The sequence below is a fragment of the Prionailurus bengalensis genome, chromosome C1, assembly GCF_016509475.1.
Source record: "Prionailurus bengalensis isolate Pbe53 chromosome C1, Fcat_Pben_1.1_paternal_pri, whole genome shotgun sequence".
NCBI lineage: Eukaryota > Metazoa > Chordata > Mammalia > Carnivora > Felidae > Prionailurus > Prionailurus bengalensis.
The window spans coordinates 163,281,052-163,305,672 of NC_057345.1; the positions used below are offsets into that span (position 1 = coordinate 163,281,052).

The 24,621-nt window shown below is 36.3% G+C and overlaps 1 protein-coding gene across 1 annotated transcript in view; it reads right to left on the minus strand.

Moving 5' to 3' along the window:
* OLA1 (Obg like ATPase 1) overlaps nucleotides 1-24,621 on the minus strand; it is a 173,964-nt gene that overhangs the window by 50,194 nt on the left and 99,149 nt on the right. Inside the window, exon 5 of the mRNA XM_043577076.1 lies at nucleotides 17,296-17,471. Coding sequence (XP_043433011.1) covers nucleotides 17,296-17,471 — 176 coding nt within the window. The remainder of the gene's footprint in view (nucleotides 1-17,295; nucleotides 17,472-24,621) is intronic.

The window sequence follows — 24,621 nt, forward strand, 5'->3', positions numbered from 1 at the left end:
TGTCATCAAAAATATCTGGGCTTGAGTTCTGGCTCTGCCACTTTCTACCTGTGAAACTTTGGGACAGTTAGTTAACATCTCTAATTTTTGTTTTGGTAAAATTGATGTAACTCCAATTCAACATATGGTGATCACAAGGATTAAATGAGAAAATACATGCAAAGTTACTACCACAGCTCCAGGCACATAGTAAATACTCAAAAGGTATTTGGTGTTATCGTTTATGGCAGAATGTATCATGTGATTCCACTTGTGGTTTTGAAACTATATAGAATATAAATATACCCAAATAACGAAACTAGGCAGATGCCATATCAAATTGTTAGCAACAGAAATTTCTACAAGATTGGATTGCAGAGAGACTTTCCCTTTGTGCCTTCTTTTTTAAAACTACGATGCTGTTTTATTTCTTTCTAACCAAAAACACATCATCTTTATAGGAAAAAAATATATATTTACAGTGTGAGGGGGAAGGGAGGACTTCTCCTATTCTCTGCTCACCATCTGTAACCCTAAAATTTGATGACTAAATAGATAAGACCTGGCAGTTTATCAAGGTGACTCACTCTTATTCTGTAATAATTATAGCTTCTAAGTCAGATGCTTGTCTCTAGCCAAATCCACTACCCCAGTACCTGATGCTGACACCCAGATGAGCTGATCTGTGCTGGTTAGGTGGCTTTAACTGAAAACACAGCCAACAATGCACTCACCAAAAGAAAGGGGACCAGGACTTCTGCTCAAAATTGTCTGGCTACGAGTCCACCAATATACCTTGTTCTTGCTCCAACACAGAGAGTACCTCCTTTTAAATATTCCAAATTGAGGAAAGACCAATCTATGTTTTCCCTAATGAAACAGACAGACCTCCATTGTACATTCTAACATGACATTTAGGATCTGCCTGAATCAGAATATTAAACATTTGTTGCTCTATTAGATGAATATTGCTGTTTATGGAGACCGGAGTACTGAACCTTGACTACCATCTTTCCACATACTTCAGGGACTAAAATTCCAGAAAGGAATCAACAAAGGACCAAACTGTAAGACAACTAACTGGCAGCAATGTTCTGCATGGGTGTGGGTGTAGTGTAAGAAGGATATCATCCAAAAATCAAAATAACAGGTTAATTCTAGCAATAATCTGGGTAGAATGTATGTTGGCAGTTGTGGGTTTTCCGTTGTGTGATTCACTGAAGTAAACAGTGAGAACTTAACATAGCAAAGCTCTTGGCTTCTTGGCCATAAAGTCAGTGGCAAACACCCAATTCACTCACGAGGTATAGATTTCAAGAGGATTTGAACATTACCAAAAAGAAGAAGGCAACAATCCTGTACGATTCCTGTAAATAAGTCTGAATGGATTTCATCATGTTCAGGGAAGGATGGGGGCAGGAGTGGAAGAAGTCCACAAATTTGATTTTAATAAAAAGGCTACTGAATGAAGAATGTTATAAAGGAAAAAGGAAATGATCATGCACATGCACACACACACACACACACCCTCTTAGTGAATTATCTGGCATACTTGGCAGAATTCAAAAAGATATAGATATATGCAAAAAAGATTCTGTTTCTATGAAACAGAAGCATGAGGCCATAAAGACAGAACAGTGCCAGAAAAAAATGGATGAAATGTCAAGAGAGTTGACAAACTAAGAAAAATTTGTAGAAACCAAACCAATGCAGAAAGTAAGAAATAGAAGTAGGAAAATAAAGATCCAAAATGAAAATTCAACTGATACAAGGCAGAAGGTAATCATTGGTTTGAATGTCAAACTTGAGAAGGTGTACACTGAGTATCAAATATACACAGTATAAACTATGTAAGCGTATAGCTTGATGAAGTATCACAGAATGAACACATACTCTGATCAATATATAGAATATTATTAGTAATGCAGTCACAATGTTCCACTCCTCTCCGGGGACAATCACAATCCTGGCTTCTCTGTATAACAAAGTAGCCCGTTATTGAAATTTATAGAAATGGAATCATATAATATGTATTATTTTGCATCCAGCTTCTTTTGTTCAACATAGTGAGATTCATCCATGTTGTCAGATGTAGCAGTAGTATGTTTTTTCTTTGTCACATAATAATCCCCTGTAGGAATATTCCACAGTATCTTTATACATTCCACGGTTGATGGACACGTATTGTTTATACTTTAAAGCTATTATGAACAAAGCTGCCATAAGCATTCTTGTACGTGGATTTTGGTAAATCTGTGCATGCATTTCTCTTGAGTATATACCTAAGCCTGGAGGAGTTCTGTCATAGGTCATACATTCACCCAAATTTAGTATATGTTGCCAGTCAGTTTTTCTTTCCAATACTTGGTACTGTCAGTGTTCTTAATGTATGGGGCAGTCTGAACTTACATTTCCCTAATCATTAATGGTGGATTTCTTCCTTCATGAAGTACGTGTTCAAATCTTTTGTCCATTTTTCTATTGGGCTGTCTTTTCCTTATTTATCTGTAGTTCTCTGCATATTCTATAGACAAATTCTTTGTTAGATGCTGCAAATATCTTCTTCCACTCTGTAGCTTCTCTCTCCTTTCTCTTGTTTAACAGAAGTCTTAATTTTATTTATTTATTTATTTATTTATTTATTTATTTATTTATTGAGAAAGAACGTGCGTGTGTTGGGGAGAGGGTCAAAGGCGGGGAGAGAGAATCTTAAGCAGCCTCCACAATCAGCACAGAGCCTGACACAGGGCTCGATATCACAACTCCAAGATCATGACCGGAGTCAAATCAAGAGTCATATGCTTAACTGACTGAGCCACACAGCACACCAACAGAAGTTTTAATTTTAATGTCCAATTTTAAAATCTTTTCCTTTATGATTACTGATTTTTGTGTCTTGTTTAAAAAATATTTGTCTATTACAAGGTCATGAAAATATCTTATGCTGTATAATAGATGCTTTATTCCATATGAGTTTCACTTTTTACGCTATGTAAACTTTTTTTTTTTTTTTGCATAGGGTGAGGTGGCTGAGGATTTATTTCCTCTCCCACGAGGATATACAACTGACCCAACGCCATTTCTTGAGAAAAGCATTCCTTTTTGTTACTCTGCAGTACCATCTTCACCACAAATCAAATTGTATTTGTGGCTGTACAGCCACTGTTCCGTGGTCAATTTGTCTGTCCTTGACTTTCTTAATCACTGCAGATTCAGAATAGTCTTGATATAAGATTCATGTGTACCATATCCTCTCTGTTTTTCTGAGACCATCTTGACTATTTTGGGACCTTTGCATTTCTAGGTAAGATGCATATCTTGTAAGCAGCATAGAGGTAGGCTTTTAAAATCCAATCTGACATTTCTTTGTCCTATTTAATTTTTAAAAAATTTTGTCGAGGTGAAATTCACATAAATTCACATAAATAAAAAATTAATTATTTTAAACTAATTTTGTACTAAAAACTTGGTATATTCACAATGTTACAGAACTACCACCTCTATCTACTTCTAAAACATTTCTATCACACTAAAATAAAATCCCATATTCACTGAACAGTTTCTTCTCCACAGTCTCCCCAGTCTCTTAGCCCCTGGTAACCACCAATCTGCAGCTCTGACTCTACGAATTTACTCATTCTGGAGATTTTGCACAAATGGAATCATACAATATGTGACCATTATGTCTAGGTTCTTTCATTTAGCGTAAGGTTTCCAAGGTTGATCCACAGCTAGCATCAGTCATCATTTACTTTTTGGGTTTTTTTCCCTTTTTTCCTAAAATTCCAATATAGTTAAAACGTGGTGTTGTATTAGTTTCAGGCGCACAAAACAGTGTTCCAACAATTCCATACACCACCCAGTGCTCATCGTGACAAATGTACTCCTTAATCCCCATCACCTATTTCACCCAACTCTCCCCATCCACCTCCCCTCTGGTAACCATGTTGGTTCTCTATTGTTAAGAGTTTGTTTCTTGGGGCACTTGGGTGGCTCAGTCTGTTAAGTGTCTGACTTGAGCTCAGGTCATGATCTTGCAGTTTGTGAGTTTGAGGCCTGGAGCCTACTTTGGATTCTCTGTCTCCCTCTCTCTTTGCCCCTCCCCTGCTTGTGCTCTCTCTCAAAAATAAATAAACATTAAGAAAATAATATATATTTTTTAAAAAAGAGTCTGTTTCATGGCTTGTCTCTCTCTGGTACTCATTTACTTCTTTTCTTAAAATTTTTTTTTATTTTTAAGTAATCTCTACACTCAATATGGGGCTCAAACTCACAGCCTTGAGATAAAGAGTTGCATGCCACACCAACTGAGCCAGCCAGGTGCCCCAATACTCATTTACTTTTGAAGGCTTAATAATACTCTACTGTATGTATATACCACAATTTGTTTAAACACTCATCCCCTAAACACTCATATTCGATGGACATTTGGGCTGTTTTCCACATTCTGGCTACTGTGCATAGCACGGCTATGAATATGCACGTACACATATTTCTTAACTACTCAGTCATATGGTAATTCTATGTTTAACTAAGTTTAACTCTTTGAGGAACCACCAAATTGTCTTTTAATTGGAGTATTACTCTACTCTTTTACTCTATTATTGCCTCTTCCCACTGATTGTGTTATTATTGTCATGTATTTTAACTGTATCTATATATTAAAATCATAAGACATTTTCTTTTCATTTTGAAATAATTTTAAACTTAAAGCTACAAGAATAATAGAGAAATGTCTATACATCCAAATTCATTAATGTATTTTCTTGCCACATTTGTTTTATCCTTTCACTGCCTGTATATATGTATATGTGTACATATACAAGAAAACATAGGCATATCATTGTATCTACATATTACATATTGCCAGAATTCAGTGATGGACTAGATATGTGAAATGATATAAAGAGACTGTGTCAGAGATGACCAGGTTTCTGGTTTGCATAATCTAACAGTAGTACATTTCACTGAAATCAAAAACACTGGAGAATCAGATTTGAGGGAGGGTACCCTTGAGTTCAATTTCAGGTGTGCTAACTCTGAGATATCTTTGAGATATCCATAAGATGTTGTCAGGAATTAAATACACTAGTCTGCAGCTCAGAGGAAGATAAGGGCTATAGATAGAAATCTGGAAGTCATCTGTACTTAAATAGTAATTGTAGCAAAGGATATGGATGATATCACATAAGAAGAAAATTGAGAGAGGAGAGCCTTAGCTTCAATTTTAAGTAATGCCAATATTTAGTAGCAAAGATAGAAGAGGATGAGCCTGCAAAAGAAACAAGTTGCTAGGGAAGGAGGGAAAGCAGGAGAATGCAGTCATGGAATCCAATGGAGTCATTCAAGTGTACCCAATAGTGTCCACTGCTACTGACAAATCACAATGACTGAAAACGTCTACTGGATTTAAAACTACAAAAGTCACCAATGACCCTGCTGAAAGCTGTTTGAGTCTGATGAGCAGATAATCCAGATAGATTAGACTGAGTTATCATGAGGTAGAAAAAACAAACTCTTTCAATAAGTTTTTAAGAAGGAAAGTCATGAGAGGCACCTGGGTGGCTCAGTCGGTAAAGCAACCAACTCTTGGTTTCAGCTCAGGTCATGATCTTACGGTTTCATGAGTTCGAGACCCGTATTGGGCTCTGCGCTAACAGCGGAGCTTGCTTGGGATTCTCTCTCTCTGGCCCTCCCCTACTCATGCTATCTCTGTACCTCACAAAATAAATAAATAAACTTAAAAAAAAAAAAAAAAAGGAGAGTAGTGAAAATATGGTAAATGAAGGATAAGGAGTTTGGTACTAAGGAAGAAATTTTTTTCCCCCCTTGAGATTAAAAAGGGCATCTTTATATAGAAAACAATCTAGCTTGAGAGGGATAAGTTATATATACAAGAAAGAAGGGATTACTGGTGATCAAAACACAACTTTGTGAATACACTAAATGCCACCTGAATAGTAAGGGTAAACTTTATGATATGTGAATTTATCTCAATAAAGTAATTTAGGGGTGCCTGGGTGGCTCAATCCATTAAGTGGCTGACTCTTGATCTCAGCTTAGGTCTTGATCTCACGATCCTTGAGTTCAAGCCCCATGTTCAGGTTCCATGCTGGGTGTGAAGCCTACTTAAAAAAAATAATATAAAATAATTTAAAGGCAATGAAGAGGGGAATAAAGAAAGGATGACTAATAGTGTAAGGTTTCTGAAAAGTTGGGACATGATAAGATTCAAAGAACTGGAATAACCACCCACTGATAAGAGGAGTGAATAAGCAGGCTTTTTAGATTTGGCTTGTGGGAACCTGAGTGAATTTCTGTCTGGTAGTTTTTATTTTGATCTCTGAAGTAGGAGGCAGGGTCATCTACTGAGGGTAGGGATGGGTGAAACACAAAGTGGGCATAAATAAGACGTTTGAGGAGAAAAGGGAAGCAGTTGCAGCAGAAAGCAGGAAAGCAAATAAGAAGGCTAGATATAGGTGAGGGCTCATTTGAGGCTGCTAATAATGAGTTAATGGGGATACTAACACGTCCTATTTAAAATTTTCTCCATCTATGTTTTGTTGGCTGCAGGCAAGGAGAAAGTGGACAGGAAAGTATGTCTATAGCATAGGTACCATAACCTCAGTTCATTTAGGAATTCATTCCCTAAATGTATTAGGTATATATAAAATTGATGATTCTAAAGTAGTCTGGCCTCAATGAGTCTAATCCTCCTTGCCCAACTACAACATATTCTTTTGCGTTACCCTGGAAGTCTTAAAACAGCTTTGCACTTCCTAACTGCTATCCTCAAATGCATAACAATGAGCACTGAGGACCTATGATGTGCCAAGTCTCCTACCATTTTACATAGTATCCCAAACACACTAATCAACATGGGTTTACTCTCAGGCCACAGGTTCTGCTGAGGAAACGGTTCTTACTCAAAAACAGTCTCCTGGCCTGAACTGGTGGGTCCTTGACCTATGAAGGGGTCTCATGCAAAAAAAGACTGCCAAAATAGGAATAAACTGAGGCAATTAGATGCTTGCTCTCAGGAAATACTGAGATAAGAGAACTGGAGACTTAAGCTGAAAGGACACACTGAGCCAACATAAGACAGAGTAAATTACATGATGTGATAAAAAGGCTAATTAGAAGTAAGCAGAAATTGGGGCACCTGGGTGGCTCAGTCGGTTAGGCATCTGACTTCGGCTCAGGTCATGATCTCATGGTTCGTGAGTTCAACCCCCGCATGGGGCTCTGTGCTGACAGCTCAGAGCCTGGAGCCTGCTTCAGATTCTGTGTCTCCCTCTCTCTCTGCCCCTCCCCTGCTCACACTCTGTCTCTCAGTCTCTCTCTCTCTCTCTCTCTCAAAAATAAATAAACATTAAAAAAAAATTTTTTTTAAAGAAGTAGAAATTACGAAGAAGCAGAAATCAGGAATAAAAGCAATATACAAAACAGCAGATGAACTGTAGTGGCAGCAGAAAAAAAGTAGAATTCTAGTGAAGCAGAAATGAAGGCCATCTGAGTTACGTGAATGGCAGAGCACCACACAGAGAAGGTGCACATACTTTCAGATTCCTGGGTGATGCCCTGGGATGATTTACAATTCTACTCCAAAAGGTCTGGCTATATACCACACTTCCTGATCTCAACATTTTTGGATTTCCATTTCCTTTATTGTCTTGTATTTTAAAAATAAAAATCCATTTCTTGAAATAGCCTAAGTTGGGGTGCCTGGGTGGCGCAGTCGGTTAAGCGTCCGACTTCAGCCAGGTCACGATCTCGCGGTCCGTGGGTTCGAGCCCCGCGTCAGGCTCTGGGCTGATGGCTCAGAGCCTGGAGCCTGTTTCCGATTCTGTGTCTCCCTCTCTCTCTGCCCCTCCCCCGTCCATGCTCTGTCTCTCTCTGTCCCAAAAATAAATAAAAAAAACAAAAAACAAAAAACAAAAAACAAAAAACAAAAAACAAAACGTTGAAAAAAAAAAGAAATAGCCTAAGTTGAATGCCTGGTCCTTATGACTAAATATTAAAAAATACAATAAAACTTCTGAGATTAAATCACTCAGGGATTCCTGGGTGGCTCAGCTGGTTAAGCATCCAACTCTCAATTTTGTCTCAAGTCATAATCTCAGTTTGTGGGATTGAGCCCTGCACTGGGCTCCACACTGAGTGGAACCTGTGTAAGATTCTCTCTCCCTCTGGGGCACCCAGGTGTCTCAGTTGGTTAAGCGGCCAATTCTTCATTTCTGTTCCGGTCATGATCTCAGGGTTCATGAATCTGAGCCCTGTGTCGGGGCTCTGTGCTGACAGCATGGAGCCTGCCTGGGATTCTCTCTCTGCCCCTAACCTGCTCCCACTCCCCCTCTCTCTCTCTCTCAAAAATAAATAAAAATAAACACACACCTGCGTGACTCAGTTGAACATTCTACTTCAGCTCATGGGCATTCTACGCCAGTCATGATCTATCTCATGGTCTGTGAGTTCAAGCCCCGCTTCGGGCTCACTGCTGTCAGTGCAGAGCCCACTTTAGATCCCTTGTCCCCCCCACCCCCCGCTCCTCCCCCTGCTCTTCTCTCTCTCTCAAAAATGAATAAAAACATTAAAAAAAATTTTTTTAATCACTCAGAAGATTTTCATCTTTAGCATATTTTACCTGTATGTTCACATACTACCAAATAAGTAAAAAAATTTTTCCTAAAACCTTAAAAGAAAAACAATGATTTGCTTAAAATAAGGACTATAAACTGAGAAAGTAAAATATCTTACACTGTTAAGATAATCATTAAATTAATCCTGGTCAATTACATTTATATTCTCATTCTTCCCATCTCAGTTCAAGAAAAAGGAGACACTTTGCCTCAATCCTTCCCATTGATAAAAGCATCATTGTCAAAAAATACCTCCTTTATGCTTAGAATACTTACTATGATAATCACTTCTCCTAAACCCATCAAGTAGTCCTATCTCCCATAGTTTGACTCTCAGGATGGTATTGCCACATTAATTTAAGCAACTTGTCATTCTAATTTTGAGAATTTTATAACCTCTTTCCTAGTTTTGGGGTATGTGTATTATGTAGACTCAAATAATGTACTACAATAATTTTTTTTTAATGTTTTATTTTTGAGAGAGAGCATGTGTGCATGTGTGCGGGGAAGGGCAGAGAGAAAGGGAGACAGAGGATGCAAAGCAGGCTCCACGCTGATAGCAGAGAGCCCGATGCATGTCTCAAACCCATGAACCATGAGATCATGACCTGAGCCGAAGTCAGAAGCTTAACTGACTGAGCCACCCAGGCATCCCTGAACTACAATAATTTCTAATCACATTCCTGGTTTGTGCATTTGTAAATGGGCTGCTATATTTAATAAATACTTTTTTTAACTCTGGGTTCATTTTCATACATTTATTTTATAAAAACAATAAAATTAAAATAGAAAAATATTTTAGGGGGGAAGCATTCATAACTCTCTCTAATCCACTATTATCACTTAGTATCTCCTTCTGGACTATTTTCAATGGAGATTTCTTCAGTTACAACCACAATATACTTGTACAATAATGTTCATAGTAGTATTATTCACAATAGCCAAAATGCAGAAACAGTCCAAATGTCCACAGAACGTGGTACATACATATAATACTATTCAGCCTTAAAAAGCAATGAAATTCTGATCCATCCTATAACATGGATGAACCTTGAAGACACTATGCTGAATGAAATAAGCCAGGCACAAAAGGACAAAAATTGCAAATCTACTTATATGAGGAACCCAGAACAGGCAAATTCATAGAGAAATAAAGGAAGGAGAGGTTTCCAGGGGCTGGGAGGGGGAGGAAAAGACGGGAAGTTATTATTTAAAGGACACAGAGTTCCGGTTTTTGGATGGTGAAAGAATTCTGAAAACAGACAGTGGTAATAGGCATATAACACTGTGAATGAACTTAATGCCACTAAATTGTACACTTAAAATGGTTAAAATGGTAAATTTTATGTTATGTACAGTGCATCACAATCAAAACATTTTTATAAAAAGTAGGACACTTCTCTTTAGGCCATGTCTGAAAGGATGACTAAGAAACAGGGATGGAGAGGCAGCAAAAGGAGGAGAGTTCCAGTAAACGAGCTCATGTGAAACCAAAATGTTTAGTTCACTCTCAGGCAAGTTGAGAAAATTTAAGTCAGGAAAGGCTGAATCGCAAAGAAATCTGTGAGACATGGACTTTATGTTGGCAGTATCTTTATAGGAAGATGGTGAGGTATTTTAATCAAGGGAATAACAGATCTGCACTTTATGTTTGCGGAAAACAAGGGACAAGAGAGCAAAGGAGTCAGGTAAGCTGCAAAAGTAAATGAAGCATAATGATGCCCAAAACTAAATAAGTCATGAAAACAAGAAGGAAGGAAGGGAGAGATACAGGGAATATTCGGGAGATAAAATCAACAGAATGGGATGTAATGGTAGAGAAGAAAGAGGAGTCAAAGATATTGGTTTTCAGTTCAAACAATTTGATGTCATTAACTGAGGTAGAGACTATGAAAACAGAGAGAATATAGGGAGAAAGATAAATGAATGCAGCTCCGCCTTACCCTGTACTTGCAGCATTTTATTCTTTTAGAAAACAATCTAAGTCATATAAGAATAGTTCTGGAAGGGTACATAAACTTTCAAGAGGAGAAATGTGTAAATGAGAAGACAGAAATGGGAGGATTATACCCTTTTGAATTTTTTTGTTTTAGTCAAAAATATACCTATTACATATGCAAACAATGTTAATAATTTTAAGTTATGTAAAAATCAACTTTAAAAAGTGCCCTAAGAATAATGAGAAGAAATCTGCTCATAGCTATATGTTTTGGGGGATATTAATTATTTAACTCAGAGATACTGACAGAAAAAAAAGACTCAATTACAATTTCTGGTTGTTTTCTTTGGTTGTCTAATTGCTGGTTCTATGAATATTTTTTAATGTGATAATTCCCAAATAATTCATCAATACAAAATAAATCGTTCCTTAAAAGCTTCTACTTACATTTTCCAAAATTTGTCTTTCCAAATGAAATGTACACACACTTAGAATAGATTTAAAAATCAGCCTTGATCTTGATGCCCTGGTGTTAATGTTAAATCGTAAACCGTCCCAAAAAGATACGCTGAAATCCTAACCCATGGTACTCCGTGTGATGTTATTTGAGAATTAGGATGAGGCCATATTGGAACAGGGTGGGCCCTTAGCCCAATTATGACTGGTTTTCTTATAAGAAGAGGGAAATTTGGGGGCACCTGGGTGGCTGAGTCGGTTGAGCATGTGGCTTAAACTCAGGTCCGTGAATCTGAGTCCCACATCCAGCTTGCTGCTGTCAGTGCAGAGCCTGCTTTGGATCCTCTGTCCCCCTCTCCTTGCCCCTCCCCTGCTTGCACTAAAGCCAAGAAAGGATTCTCTTCTAGAGGGCTCAGAGGATGCATGGCCCTGCCAACACCTTGATGTCAGACTACTAGTCTCCAGACTGTGAAAGAATACATTTCTATCATTTGAATCCAGTTTATAGTATTTGTTACGGCAGCCCTAGGAAACTAATACACTTGGCTAATTAATACCAATAGGAAATGTTTATCACACACTTGCCTTCATTAGTGCCTCAGTTTTACCACAGACAGCAAGATACACTATACAAGGTGTTTTTATGTCAGAATATATCAACTTTACACTTAGGAGAGATTCTGTTTTAGCATTAAAAAGTTGGCTCATGTTTTATGCTAGAGTGTATCTAAGTGTATTTACATAAAAATACTAATGATACCCAAATCAAGAAAATAGAAATTTCATAAGAAGAGAGGCTTGAAATGTTGCATTTTTGGAAGATTACCTAGAAAACAGACACCATAGAATGAATATTAAGGAATAATCATATACCTAGTAAACAAAATGATCTATCTAATTTTCTTATAACTTTCAAGTAGTTATCTCTCTTATAGCCTAGGGTCTATGTCCAGTTAAAGTCCCACCAATAACATTTTATACCTTTAGACCATTTGTTAGAGAATATAAGGAAAAAAATTTTTAAGAACTCTCCTTTAAGAACCAGTTAACATAATCACATCGGTACTCTCTTGTGAAAACTAGAGATAAATCAGAAGCAAGGAAAAATACAAAATACCACCAAATTAAATTTGTGATCCTAAAAAACATTCCAAATTAAATAGAATGGTTAGGACAAAAAATCTAAATGCACATTGGGTGAAGGGATGTATAGCAGAGACTGTTGTTTCCTGTCCATAACCCGTTTGCTCTCACAGGTCAAGTAAATGCTGATGGCTTCTTATACTGTAAGCATCTGTAACGTTGCCTAGGCACTGTGCTCAGTCCACACAGACATCAGGTGCCAGGGACTTAACACTCCTAGGAGCAACTCATAGCCAATGACTAATGGAAATCAGTTGATAATCACCCCAGCTTCCTCATCCTTTCAATAGAAAAACAAGACATTTTTTTTTCTTTCTTTCTTTTTTTTTAGAGAGCATGAGAAAGGAAGAGGGAGAGAGAATTTTTTTTTAAGTTTATTTATTTATTTTTGAGAAAGACAGCATGAGTAGGGGAGGGGCAGAGATACAGGGAGAGAGAGAATGCTAAGCAGGCTCTGCACTTCTAGCGCAGAGCCTGATGTGGGGCTTGAAGTCACGAAACCATGAGATCATGACCTGAGCCAAAACCAAGAGTCGGATGCTTAACCGACTGAGCCACCCAGGCACCCCAAGATGCTTTCTTTTAAGTTTATTTATTTATTTTGAAGGAGAGAGCCAGTGGGGAAGGGGCAGAGAGAGAGAGGGAGAGAGAGAATCCCAAGCAGTCTCCGCACCACCAGTGCAGAGTCCGACGTGGGGCTCGAACTCACGAACAGCGAGATCATGACCCGAGCTGAAGCCGGATGCTTAACTGACTGTGTCACCCACGTGCCCCTAACAGACAATTTCTACAACCACTAGGAGAGCTTGTTAAAACATATTCCCAGAGATTCGGATTTAGAAAATCTGTAGCTTTAGTTTCCATTTCTAACAAGCTCCCAGGTGATGGTGATATTGCTAGTCTGAGGACCACACTTTAATTGTCCTTGATCTAGACTGAAGACTGGGACAGCAGGGGACAAGGAAAGTATAGAAATAATTTGGGGAACACACAGAAGACCAGATTCTGTGTATCAACCCCTCATTTTATCTTAGCCTTCTCACCTTCACCACTCAAGAGGGTTGGGATCCCACTGTCGCTTTTGGCCACTTTTACCTGGGGGTCATCTGCCAATCCTCAGGAAAGGGTTAAGATGCCACAGCTCTTTGATTTATGACAGAGAAGGCACTTCATTGGAGTAGGGAAACACAGTCTTTAAAAAAAAAATGCTGCTGGAGTAACAGGTTTTCCACATGGGGGGAAAAAAGTCAAATTGATGCCTGCCTTCTACTATTCACACACATTCACATTTTGTGAATTTTTATTCACAAAAAATTCCAGGTAGGCTAAAGACCTAACTGCAGATGGTAAAATAATAAGGCTTTTAGAAGATACAAGATCATCTTGATAACCTTAGAGTAGGAAAGATTTAAAAAAGACACAAAAGGCACTGTACTTAACACTGAGTCCTGTTTCTCAAAAGATACCATTATCTCAGAGTCGGAGAAGATATTTGCAATCCATTTAAAACAAATGATCAGTATCCAGAATATATAAGTAACTTTAACAAAGTAATGAGAACAAGACAGTGATCCAACAGAAAATGGGCAAAATTAGAACTAGCACTTGTGGAAATCTAAGAGGAACAAAGAGGAAATCTAAGAGTCAACAAATATTTAAAAAAAAAGAAAGGTCTCCAATCTTAAATAGAGAACTACAAATCAGAACCCTAACCAAATGCCATCATACCACAGTTTGCAAAATGAAACAAAATCTGACAATACCAAATGTCGGCAAAAGGATAAACTCTCATACGCTAGGAAGCAGTGTTATCTAGTAAAGCTGAAGATACATATACACTCCCACTTCTAGATGAATGCCTTACACTGCCCTTATGTGCACTGGGATGTAAAAGAGCTGCATTGTTCATAATTATCAAAAACTTGGCGGGGGGGGGGGTCAAATGCCCAGTGACAGTAAAATGGATTTTTAAATTATGATACATTTTTTCAGTAAAATGGTTTACAGTAAGGAAAACAAATGAATTAAAGATAAATGCTACATGAATGGGTGCACAAAATAATGTTGAGTGAAAAATGCTCATATTAAATACATATAAAATGACACTACATCAAGTTTTAAATCAGGAAAAACTAAGTCATATTGTTTTAGGTGGCACATACTCTGGTATAAAAAAGCAAGGATATTATTATAAATTTCAGAATTGTGGTCAGCTGTGGGAAGATGAAGAGGGTTAAGACTGGTAAGTGATGCAGATATTTTTGGATGCTAATAATGATCTATTTCTTGACATGAAAGTAGGTTTTACTAGCCTTTATTTTACAACTATTTTTTAAATACATATGCATCTTTTTGGAATACATTTCACAATTTTAAAAAATGTTAAAAAAAAAAAAAAAAAGACAGGGGTGCCTGGCTGACTCAGTCAGTAGAGCATGTGACTTGATATAAGTTCAAGCCCCATGTTGGGCCTAGAGCTTACTTTAAAAAAAAAAAAAAAAAAAAAAAAAAAAAAAAGACAAATTGGCCCTGCAGTCAGACTGATCTTGCTGAAAAACTTGTTCTACAATTTACTAAGCATGAAATCTTGAGCAATTCATAAAATCTCTTGAAATTTAGGCTTCCTCAGTTTTAACATGGAGATAATTTATGTCTCACATGTTGTGGTGTTTAAATAAGATGACATAGGGGCGCCTGGGTGGCGCAGTCGGTTAAGCGTCCGACTTCAGCCAGGTCACGATCTCGAGGTCCGTGAGTTCGAGCCCCGCGTCGGGCTCTGGGCTGATGGCTCAGAGCCTGGAGCCTGTTTCTGATTCTGTGTCTCCCTCTCTCTCTGCCCCTACCCTGTTCATGCTCTGTCTCTCTCTGTCCCAAAAATAAATAAACGTTGAAAAAAAAAAATTAAATAAGATGACATATATAAAAAGTGTCCAAAAATGCCTGGCTCAATAAAAAGAAAAAGAAGATTTCCCTGCACTAAATGATTCAATGCTGTAAGAGATCTTAATTCTCGCCAAATTAAGTTACAGATCCAACCCAAATCCTGTTTCTGCTAACAACTAAAAAAAATTTCTAAAAGCCATGTGTTTTACCGTATTTACCAGTACTGGGTTTGCAACAAAAATCTATGGCATACATTCTCAGTGAGGGTGATATTACTCCTAGAGGGGCAAAAATTAATTCTTATGGGGGAAAAAAACCTTAGTTATTTAAATGGCTTGTGGCCCTCCAAAGTTCAACCCTATCCAACAAATCCTTACTCATTAGTATCTAATTTCTCATTAGTAAGAAATTAAATTAATTAATTTAAATTAAATCTTACTTAACTTTTTTCCTTTGGGACAGTGATAATGAAAAAAAAAAGGTTAAGAAATACTGAACTGTAATTCATTCTGAAGCAGCTGAGTCTAATATGAGGAAACAAACTGATGGAATGATCACAGTTTTGGGAAACAAGAAAATTACATAACTCATCCCATCTATCCAGAAGAGCTGAATAGGGAAAGGGAAAATAAATGGGGAGAAGGTGTTCAGATTCTTCTGTAAACACAAGTCCAAGTGATGCTTTCAAATCTGATACAGAAACTTTAGGAATATCCTTAGAAATAAGAATAAAATACTGTTACAGGGAATTAAAAATAGCACTCAACATTCTAGTTTTCTTTTGAGAGGAAAGGCCAGGAAATGGTAGCTCAAGGACTTAAGAAGAACCTGATGCCCCTTTCTCCCATCTAAAAAGCAACATTGATAAATTTATTTTTAAGACAGTTGATGTTTCTGAAAGACATAGGGATGTCAGTAACTTTCAATAAACTAAGGAATGACTGCTTAAGGATTTATTTTTATCAGTAACCATGCTGTTTGGGGCAAATGAATTGTTTTCAATTTTGACCAACATCTTTCTCACAATGTTTTCCCTTTTTAAAAAGGAGTATTTTTCATACCTGTACTTTCAATCCCTTTCTCTGTCCTAAATCTTATACAATTCCCTCAGACAAATCTCCCTCCTTTCTCTGTTCTATTTGACTAAGAAATGACTGAAATAGCCATGATGTTAAGAGAAGTAAAATGAATTGGGCTTGTTCCAGACTACCAAGGAAATCAGTGGTCCAACACAGGCCTCCTTGTTCCAAGTCCAAGCACTATTGACCATAATTTACTAATAGTCTGCTCAAGCGTCGAGGCTGATTCTGTAATTGATTTCCTCCTTAAGAGTGTAGAACTCTCTAATCAACTGAGTTTTCCAAACTTACTGCAAATAAATTAAAAAAGGGAAAGGATAATCAGTTTCCAGACATGAGAAAATTAAAAATAAACACATGTATTAAAAATACATGAAAAATTAAAAAGACAGAAAATCCTTCCTATGACAAAAAGCATAAAAAGCAAGTACGGTTTAGGGAAGATACTAGTGAGAAAATATGTAATTTTTAAAAAGATTTTATTTATTTTAAAGTAATTTCTATACCCAATGTGGGGCTTGAACCTACAACCCTGAGATCAACAGTCATCCTCTCCACTGACCGAGCCAGCCAGGTGCCCCAAGAAAATATATGATTAAGGCCATCACTTTTTTAATGTAAAAGACAATTTGACCATAAACTAAAAGCTTCCAAACTGATTTTGAAACACTACTTACATTACTAATAATTTCTCACTACAACGTGATACAAAATACATTTGAATATTAAAGACAATGACATGTGTTTTCATTCCATAAAAGATTAAAATTATCTAATACTACATTCATTCAGTCAACCCCTATGGAAGACCACTTCCTTATATAAATCACTTCTTCAAATCCACAAAACTCATATTCATTCATTTCTCTAAATCCATAAGTTTTTCATCATAAAACCACACTTTCCTAACACTACAACTTGAGGATACACATTGTAACCATGTAAATACTCAATATTCCTGCTAAACATGCCTTGCTAAGAACACCTTAAACAGACTGTCATCATGACGCTTTGTTGCCAAAAGAAAATGAAGTTTCTCCATGATTTTTTAATGGAAATTATCCTTGGATTCTAAAGTTCCATATCAATATTAGATATTTTATTAGATGCATTATTGTAAAAAAAATAATTTAAAAAATGAACTCAAGTATCAAATAAGCTGTAAATTTTTACTTACATATTCAGGTTTTAATTTTTTATCTCCTCCTCTCACAGCCACTTTTTCTAGTTTATCTATAATGGGCCCAATCATTTCCTCATCTTTAAGCTGAAGCTCTTCGTGTATTATTTCTATATCTCGAATAGGATCTACACTTCCTTCAACATGCGTGATATCATCATCTTCAAAAGCACCTAAAATGAATTAAAGAGAAGCAATCCAATAAACAATACAGAAGGCCATTATCAAAGATTCCTGGAAAGTTAACAATTTATTCAAATTATTCTGAATTCTTTCAAGTAGGACATAGTGGGTTTTTTGTACTATTTAGTAATATTTAGGGTACTAGCAACAAAAACAGTAATTCAAGAGCCTCAACATTTCAAAAACTGATTGAAATAAATAAAATTAATCTTTACAGAAAGAAAATCATGCTCCAGAACTACTGCTATTTTCAGGTTTGGTACATTAAAAGACACTGAATTCCAGGCATGAGAGCCTGAAGTTCTAAACTGCACTATTAGGGTTTCCAAGGGAAACCGGATTTGGGGTGGGGGGGGTGGGTGAAATCATCTGGCAGACCTCTTCCCTGCTTCAATCTACTTTATCACTGTGGTTCTGACGGTGATTAGATAATGAACCACTCAGACACACAATTTACACAGCAGCTAATTTCATCGGCCTGATTTGAGGGTATGGTTTTTAGGGGGCTATCAAAGAAGCAGATGAAGGTGCATTTGTCATATATGAGTGACAACCATTCACACTATCTGAACAAAATGGTGCTGGCCCTTATTAGAAACACATGCTATTATCACATATTTAAAGTGCAGTTGAAGCCATAATTTCAAATTGCCAACTGGAAACATAAGGGTAAAACAACCAGATATTACTGAAGCATGTGTACTGACTTTATGCCCTTTTGAAGACATAATGTGGCAACATAATTCAACTGGATTTACTCAAATTACCAGATAAAGAACAGTATCACAAAAATGAACAAATACTGAGAAATATTATAAACAGAAAGCAGTGATATACCCACAAAACAAAAAACACATTTATACACAAGTTAATTTAATTTAAATTACCAACTAGATTATATACCCAAATTGAGATGTTTTCAAACATAAAACATCGATTATTTTAGATAAAGATATCACAGGGATCATGAGAGACAGTTTGACTGAGTTTAATGAAAGAAAAACAGTGACCATAGCTCATTCTTCCATACCAAAGACCAAGATATTCTCATTACAGGTTACAAAGAATTTTTAAATATAATTTTCTAGAATTAAAAATAATTGAGCCATTTGTATCTTAATGTGGAGCTACTCAGTAATATAAATTAAAAAAATGTAAGTATATTGTTATAATTAAAATCTAAGTATTTAAAATACTTGGCATAAAAAATTCTTGGCATAAAACTGATAATATATTAAATAGTACCATATAAATTATATGAACAAAATTAGCAAGAAAGGAGGATGCATATTATATCTTACTCATAAACACACTAGACAGACAGTGATTTAGGTAAATTGTATGAATATTTGAAAAGCATGAAAAACGTCTCCCTGGAAGCATGGTATTACTTATCAGGATTTGAGGCATCTTACACAAATGGCACAGTAAAACAGGAAAATAAAAACAAAAGCTTCTTGGCAAAGCAACAAAGGCAGCATGGTCAGTTCAGTTATAAAAAGAACTACATTTTATGACACTCCAAGTGAAAAATATCCTATATAGTCATCTTTATGTAGGAGCCAGTAAGTAACTATAGCGATGTCCTCAACAATAGTAAATGCATCAGCAGGTTTCAAATGGCAATTTCTTGATTACATTCCTCAATTTTAACTGAGCAGATAACAGAGAGAAACTTAGGAGTCGCAATTCTTCTAAAAGCAAAGAAAATAAAGCTCTCTGATCATCTGAATTAATCCAAATAGAAAACCAGAATAAAGGGAAATAGCACTTGTCTATCTTATAACCTTCAAATTATCCTCTAGGTTGCACTTTGCCTGGAGTCTGCCAAGGATTAGGCTAGAAAAGGAGTTATGACTGGATCATCACTAATCCATTCCCCTACTACTGGAAAGAAACTCAAATCACAGGCCCTATACACTGTGGATTGCACTGCTGTTCCTATGCCTGAAGGTTAGTATTATTATATTCACTTGTATGTGAGTGGTAATATGCTACAAGAACTTACATTTATCTTTGATACTAAATATTGCCAAAATTAAGATAAAAATTAAGTGAAGGAAATATTAAAGTTATCCTTTAAAACTGAATAGCCTTGTGATGACATGAAGCCTAAAACAGCTATAAAATATAAGCTTACAGAAAATTTGGTGGCCATATGCTCCAAGTTGAATAGACTTCACTGTACACTTACAGCATTCCTTCGCATCTTATCTGATTTAGTACGAAATTTAGTGGTTAAAAGTAAGGGTTCTGAAGTCAGACAAGCTCATTGGTCATAAATTCTTAAACAAATCACTGAACCTCTAAGGATCTCATTTTCACATCTTTAAAATGAAGATGTTTCTACCTCTCAGAGAATGGGTATAATTAAATCAGATAATATATGTAAAGTGCTTGGCAGACAGCCCCACACATAAGCTCTTTCAGCAACTGGGGCATATACTATTTTTTAAATGATGTAGGAATTAGTAATTTAAAAAAAAGGAATCAGTAATTTAGAAGAAATTGCATAGTAACATACTCAAACATTAGTTTTGAGTAATACCGTTTCATATCATTCAGTTCACCTTGGGACGGGTTAAAATAAGTTTGTGAGATTTTCCCCCACTAATTCTTACTAGTTCACAACATTTTACCCTAGTCCACACCAAAGTTATTTATTTCAGCTTCACTTTAAAACACTGATTATTATGATTATTACAATTATTATAATTCCCCTTTGGGGGAAACACTGTACTGGTAAAGAAGATGACTTTAGTCATCTTGAAGACTATACTATATCATACCAAACTGTTAAATGAGAAAGTTATTTCCATTTCAATTCTCTTCAGTCCTTCTGACTATATCAAAGAGAAAGTATCAGTTTGATGCTGTTGGTATTTAATATCTAACATTTATAAATGTATGTCTTTATCAACAGAGCAGGCCTCAGTCTCAGAGCTTCTAAAGGCTAAAAAAAATTAGTAAGTATGCAGTTTTCATTGTATTTGTTTTTATTATCTCAATATCTACAGGTGATACTTTCTACTTACATTAGTGACAAAGTTTCCTGTTTAATTTAGTAAAAAAATGTGAGATCAAAAAAAAATTTTTTTGTCAAATCAAGAAATTTCTTTGGTGATGGGATTTTATCTGATTTTTTAAAACTTTGCAGGGGGGGTGGTGCTTGGTGGCACAGTCAGGTTAGGCGTCCGACTCTGATCTCAGTTCAGGTCATAATCTCACAGTTTGTGAGTTTGAGCCCCACATGGGGCTCTGCTCTGATGGTGCAGAGTCTGCTTGGGATTATCTTTCTCTGCCCCCAACCCACCCACCCCCCCCCCCCGCCCCACACTCAGAATAAATAAACTAAAAAAAAAAAAAGACTTTTTTGGTACTGTTCTGTATAAAATAAGCTAATGTGATACAGCATGTGTGTGCAGGGTGGGGGAATGATCACGCTGCTGTGCCATACTTTAGCTAGGATAGTAAGGGAGGCCTCTCTAAGGAGATGACACTAGTCCCGAGGCCAGAATGGCCAGAAGGAGGCAGTAATATGAAGATCTGAGTGCAAAGGATCTAAGAAGGAAGTATAAAATCCTTAAAATGGGAACAAGCTTGAAGTGCTTCAGAAATAGAAATAAAAGGTCAGTGTGGGTGAACCACAGGAGAGGATGGTAAACAGAGGGTAAGTTGGAGAAGTAAAGCAGTTCACATTCATTCATAAGTGATGTGAGCATGCATTTTATTCTAACTGTAATGGGAAGCCATTAATTGGAGAGTTTTAAGTAAATAAAGAGGAGACAGGGTAATAACATATGATTTACGGTAAGAGGCCACTTTGGCTACTTTAAAAAGAACACACTTTAAGGGAGAGGACAAGAAGAATGGCAGAAAGACTCATCAGGAGTTGGTGGTAATGGTACAGATCAGAGATGACCAGATGAGTGGTTAACTTGAAATAAAATGGAGGAGAAATGTTTGAACTGGGAATATATTTGAGAGATGGACTAGATGTAGGATGGAAGGTCATGACTAAGATATAAAATTGGGAGTTATCAGATATGTTTAAAGTTATGGATCTGGATGATGTCATGTGAAAAGAGCACTCCAACACTCAAATGTTTGATGGGAAGCAAGATTTGGCAAAAGAGACTAAGAAGGGGTGACAACGTGAGAGAAAATGTAAGGAAATACTCTTATGGGACTGAGGGGAAGAAAATGTTTCAAAAAGGGCAGAGTACTCAACTATAGCAAATGTTGCTTAGAGGTAAAGAGAGGTAAGTACAGAAAGCTGACCACTGATCTTTGGCAAAAAGTGATTCTTTAAGAAATACTTTAATGGCTATATCTTCTTCACTATTTCTTCTAGATATCAGTGATGGGAATACTATAACTCAAGGATCTGTCCCCTTATTTATTATAACTCTAGAGCACAAAAGAACTAAATCCTAGCATTTCTAAGCTCGTTCAGTTTTTAATATACTCCTCTCTAATATACTCTAAATGGACTAGTTATATAAGGCAAACACCATTATTTTTCTCGCAATCTTTGAAAGACATCCTATCAGTTAAGAAGGCGGCCCACTTAAAAATCATGGCCACGTTTGAAGTTTCACATTCCAAGTAAGCTGGCATAAACAAACACTGGAACAAACACTGACCAGCTGCAAGTTGGTCAACCAACTGATACGGAATCATTGACACCATACAATACACATCACCAAGAACAAAATCTGTAAAATCAAGTCACATATAAGGCTTCATTCAGAATTTTCCAAGGCCACAGCTCTATGCCAAAAGACAGTGGAGAGAAGTCTTCTAAGTTCTAAGGAAAGAAACTGTGACTCAAGAATTTTAAATCCAGCCAGCCTATTTTTCAAGGATAGATTTTGACAGGAATAGAGATTAATGGCAAACAGACTGCATTAATACATTCTAACATATAAGTAAGACTGAACAACTACAGAAATAATGCAAACAAAACAGAACATATGTATTATAAACTACGAAAAGTTATAAATAACAAAAATTCAGGGATAAGGAAAGGGAGGTTAAAACGTTAAGTGTGCTAATTTCCTCATCTTTCACAATAAGGGATCAACAGATGGACATATAAAGATGAAACATGTAATTAAAAAATAATTTCTCCAATCTCTCAGTGTTCTCATGATCCTATTTCTTAACTCTATCTAGCAGAATCATTTAAGAAAACATATCTTTTGTGAAAAAATTACCTGAAGTTCAGTCACTTCTTCTGTATTACTTCAATTTTTTCTTTCCTTCAAACCCAATAAAATAAAATGTAGCATTCTATTTAAAATAGCATATACATTAGTGATCATATTTTTATGAAATTGTTTCTCTCTCTTAATAACACTGACCAAATGCTAATAAAATAATGCCTGGGCAGTGAGCTATTGAGCAATTTTCAAATCTTCTTCATCAGTTTGGTCTTGCTTTAAAGTTTTTATAATGAACATGTACTGTTTGCGCAAGTCATTTTTTAAGCACAATAAATCGGTTTAACTTCAAGAGAAATTTGCAGAAATTTTACTTGAAATTTTGGCTTTGCACTGACTAGCCACAAGGAGAAAGCCACTATTACCATAAAAATTATTTTACACTATACATTTTTAAACATATAAAAGAGATGAATGAAAATAATAAACTATAGTAAAGCCTTCTTATCAAATGATTTGTTACAGGAGAAAATGACCCATAAGCTAGGCTTATGGATCCCATCACAAAGACTTTTTACCCATCAATCCTGCATCATTTCCTTTCATAACAAAGCACCTTTCTCATATCTTCCTGACTTCTCTCACATTTCCAATACTTTTTTCTTCTCTTTTGCTACTCAGCAGCAAAGACTTCATCTTGCTCACTTCATTAGGAAAAATGCATGTGATGTTTGGAAAACCAAGGCCCCTTTTTGGTTGTACCCAATCTTTCCTTCTTTCCAGCAGTGAAACAGAAAACATTACCTTCTGTTTATGGCCAATCTCTCTACCGTATCTGCTATGAATCTTACCCTCCCCCAAGGAAGTTTGCTCCACAGATTGTTCCTTGTATCCTTGTATTTCCTGAGACCTCAATCTAGTATGCCTCTCTCTCTCCAGTATTTGTAGCATCTCTATTCACTAATATTCTCCCCTTAACATTTAAGCAGGCTTAAGATTCTACAGTAAATCAATCATGTCAGCCATCCTTGGACATTAATCCCCATTCTACTATTGCTTTCTTTCCTCTAGTTCAAGGTCAAATTTTTTGGAAAGAGCTGTCTGTACCTGCTCTACTTCTTTCCTCCCTCCTTAGAACTTAACCCACTGCTGTTTGGTATGCTTCCACCATGCTCTCAGAAGCTGATCTCAAAAAGGACACCAATGATTTGTCTTCATAATGCTAAGTCAAGTAGCCATTCTTCAGAAATCTTGAGTTGCCTGTCAGTAGCGTCTAGCTTCAGAGCACTGATATAATCCCTTTCGCAGATTCCTTATAACCACATTCTCCTGATTTTCTTCTAGTTTCTCTGGCCATTTCTTCTTAGGCTATTCCTTTACTTGCTCAAACTGCCACCTAAATGTTCATGTCTTCCTTAGCTGTCTTCTCTTATCCCTCTATTATACACTCATTTACAGAATTTCTAGCCCAGAACTTCCCTGAGTGGCTCCAGTATATTCTGAGGTCACAGCAAATAAGATGAGCCAAAAATTCTTTTTAGTTATTACAGAAATCATTTCTATCATAAAATCTATTCACTAAGTGAATAAATGCGAAATGTCAATGCTTATACTAAAGTTGTAACTTTTAATATTTATGTGCCTTCTTTACTAAGAACCAGTCAAAAGAGAAATATTTTACTTGGTAAGACATATTTGACTACTCATATGGCACTGGACATTCTGAATATTTATTTTCTGGTGTGATGTGGCAGAAATGAGTTTGCCATTTTCAATTATTATAAATGGATTAAAGTTTGATCAATTTACTCATTCATTCAAAGTCTAATATCTTATTCCATAAGATAAGATTTGAATAAGAAAGATAAATCTAGTGTTTAGGATGTTTAGGATGCTAAATCCAACTAGGAAGGATTTTAGAAATAAAAATATCCTTCAGAATTTCAAGACTTCAGTGAACTGCTTTGCTATATTT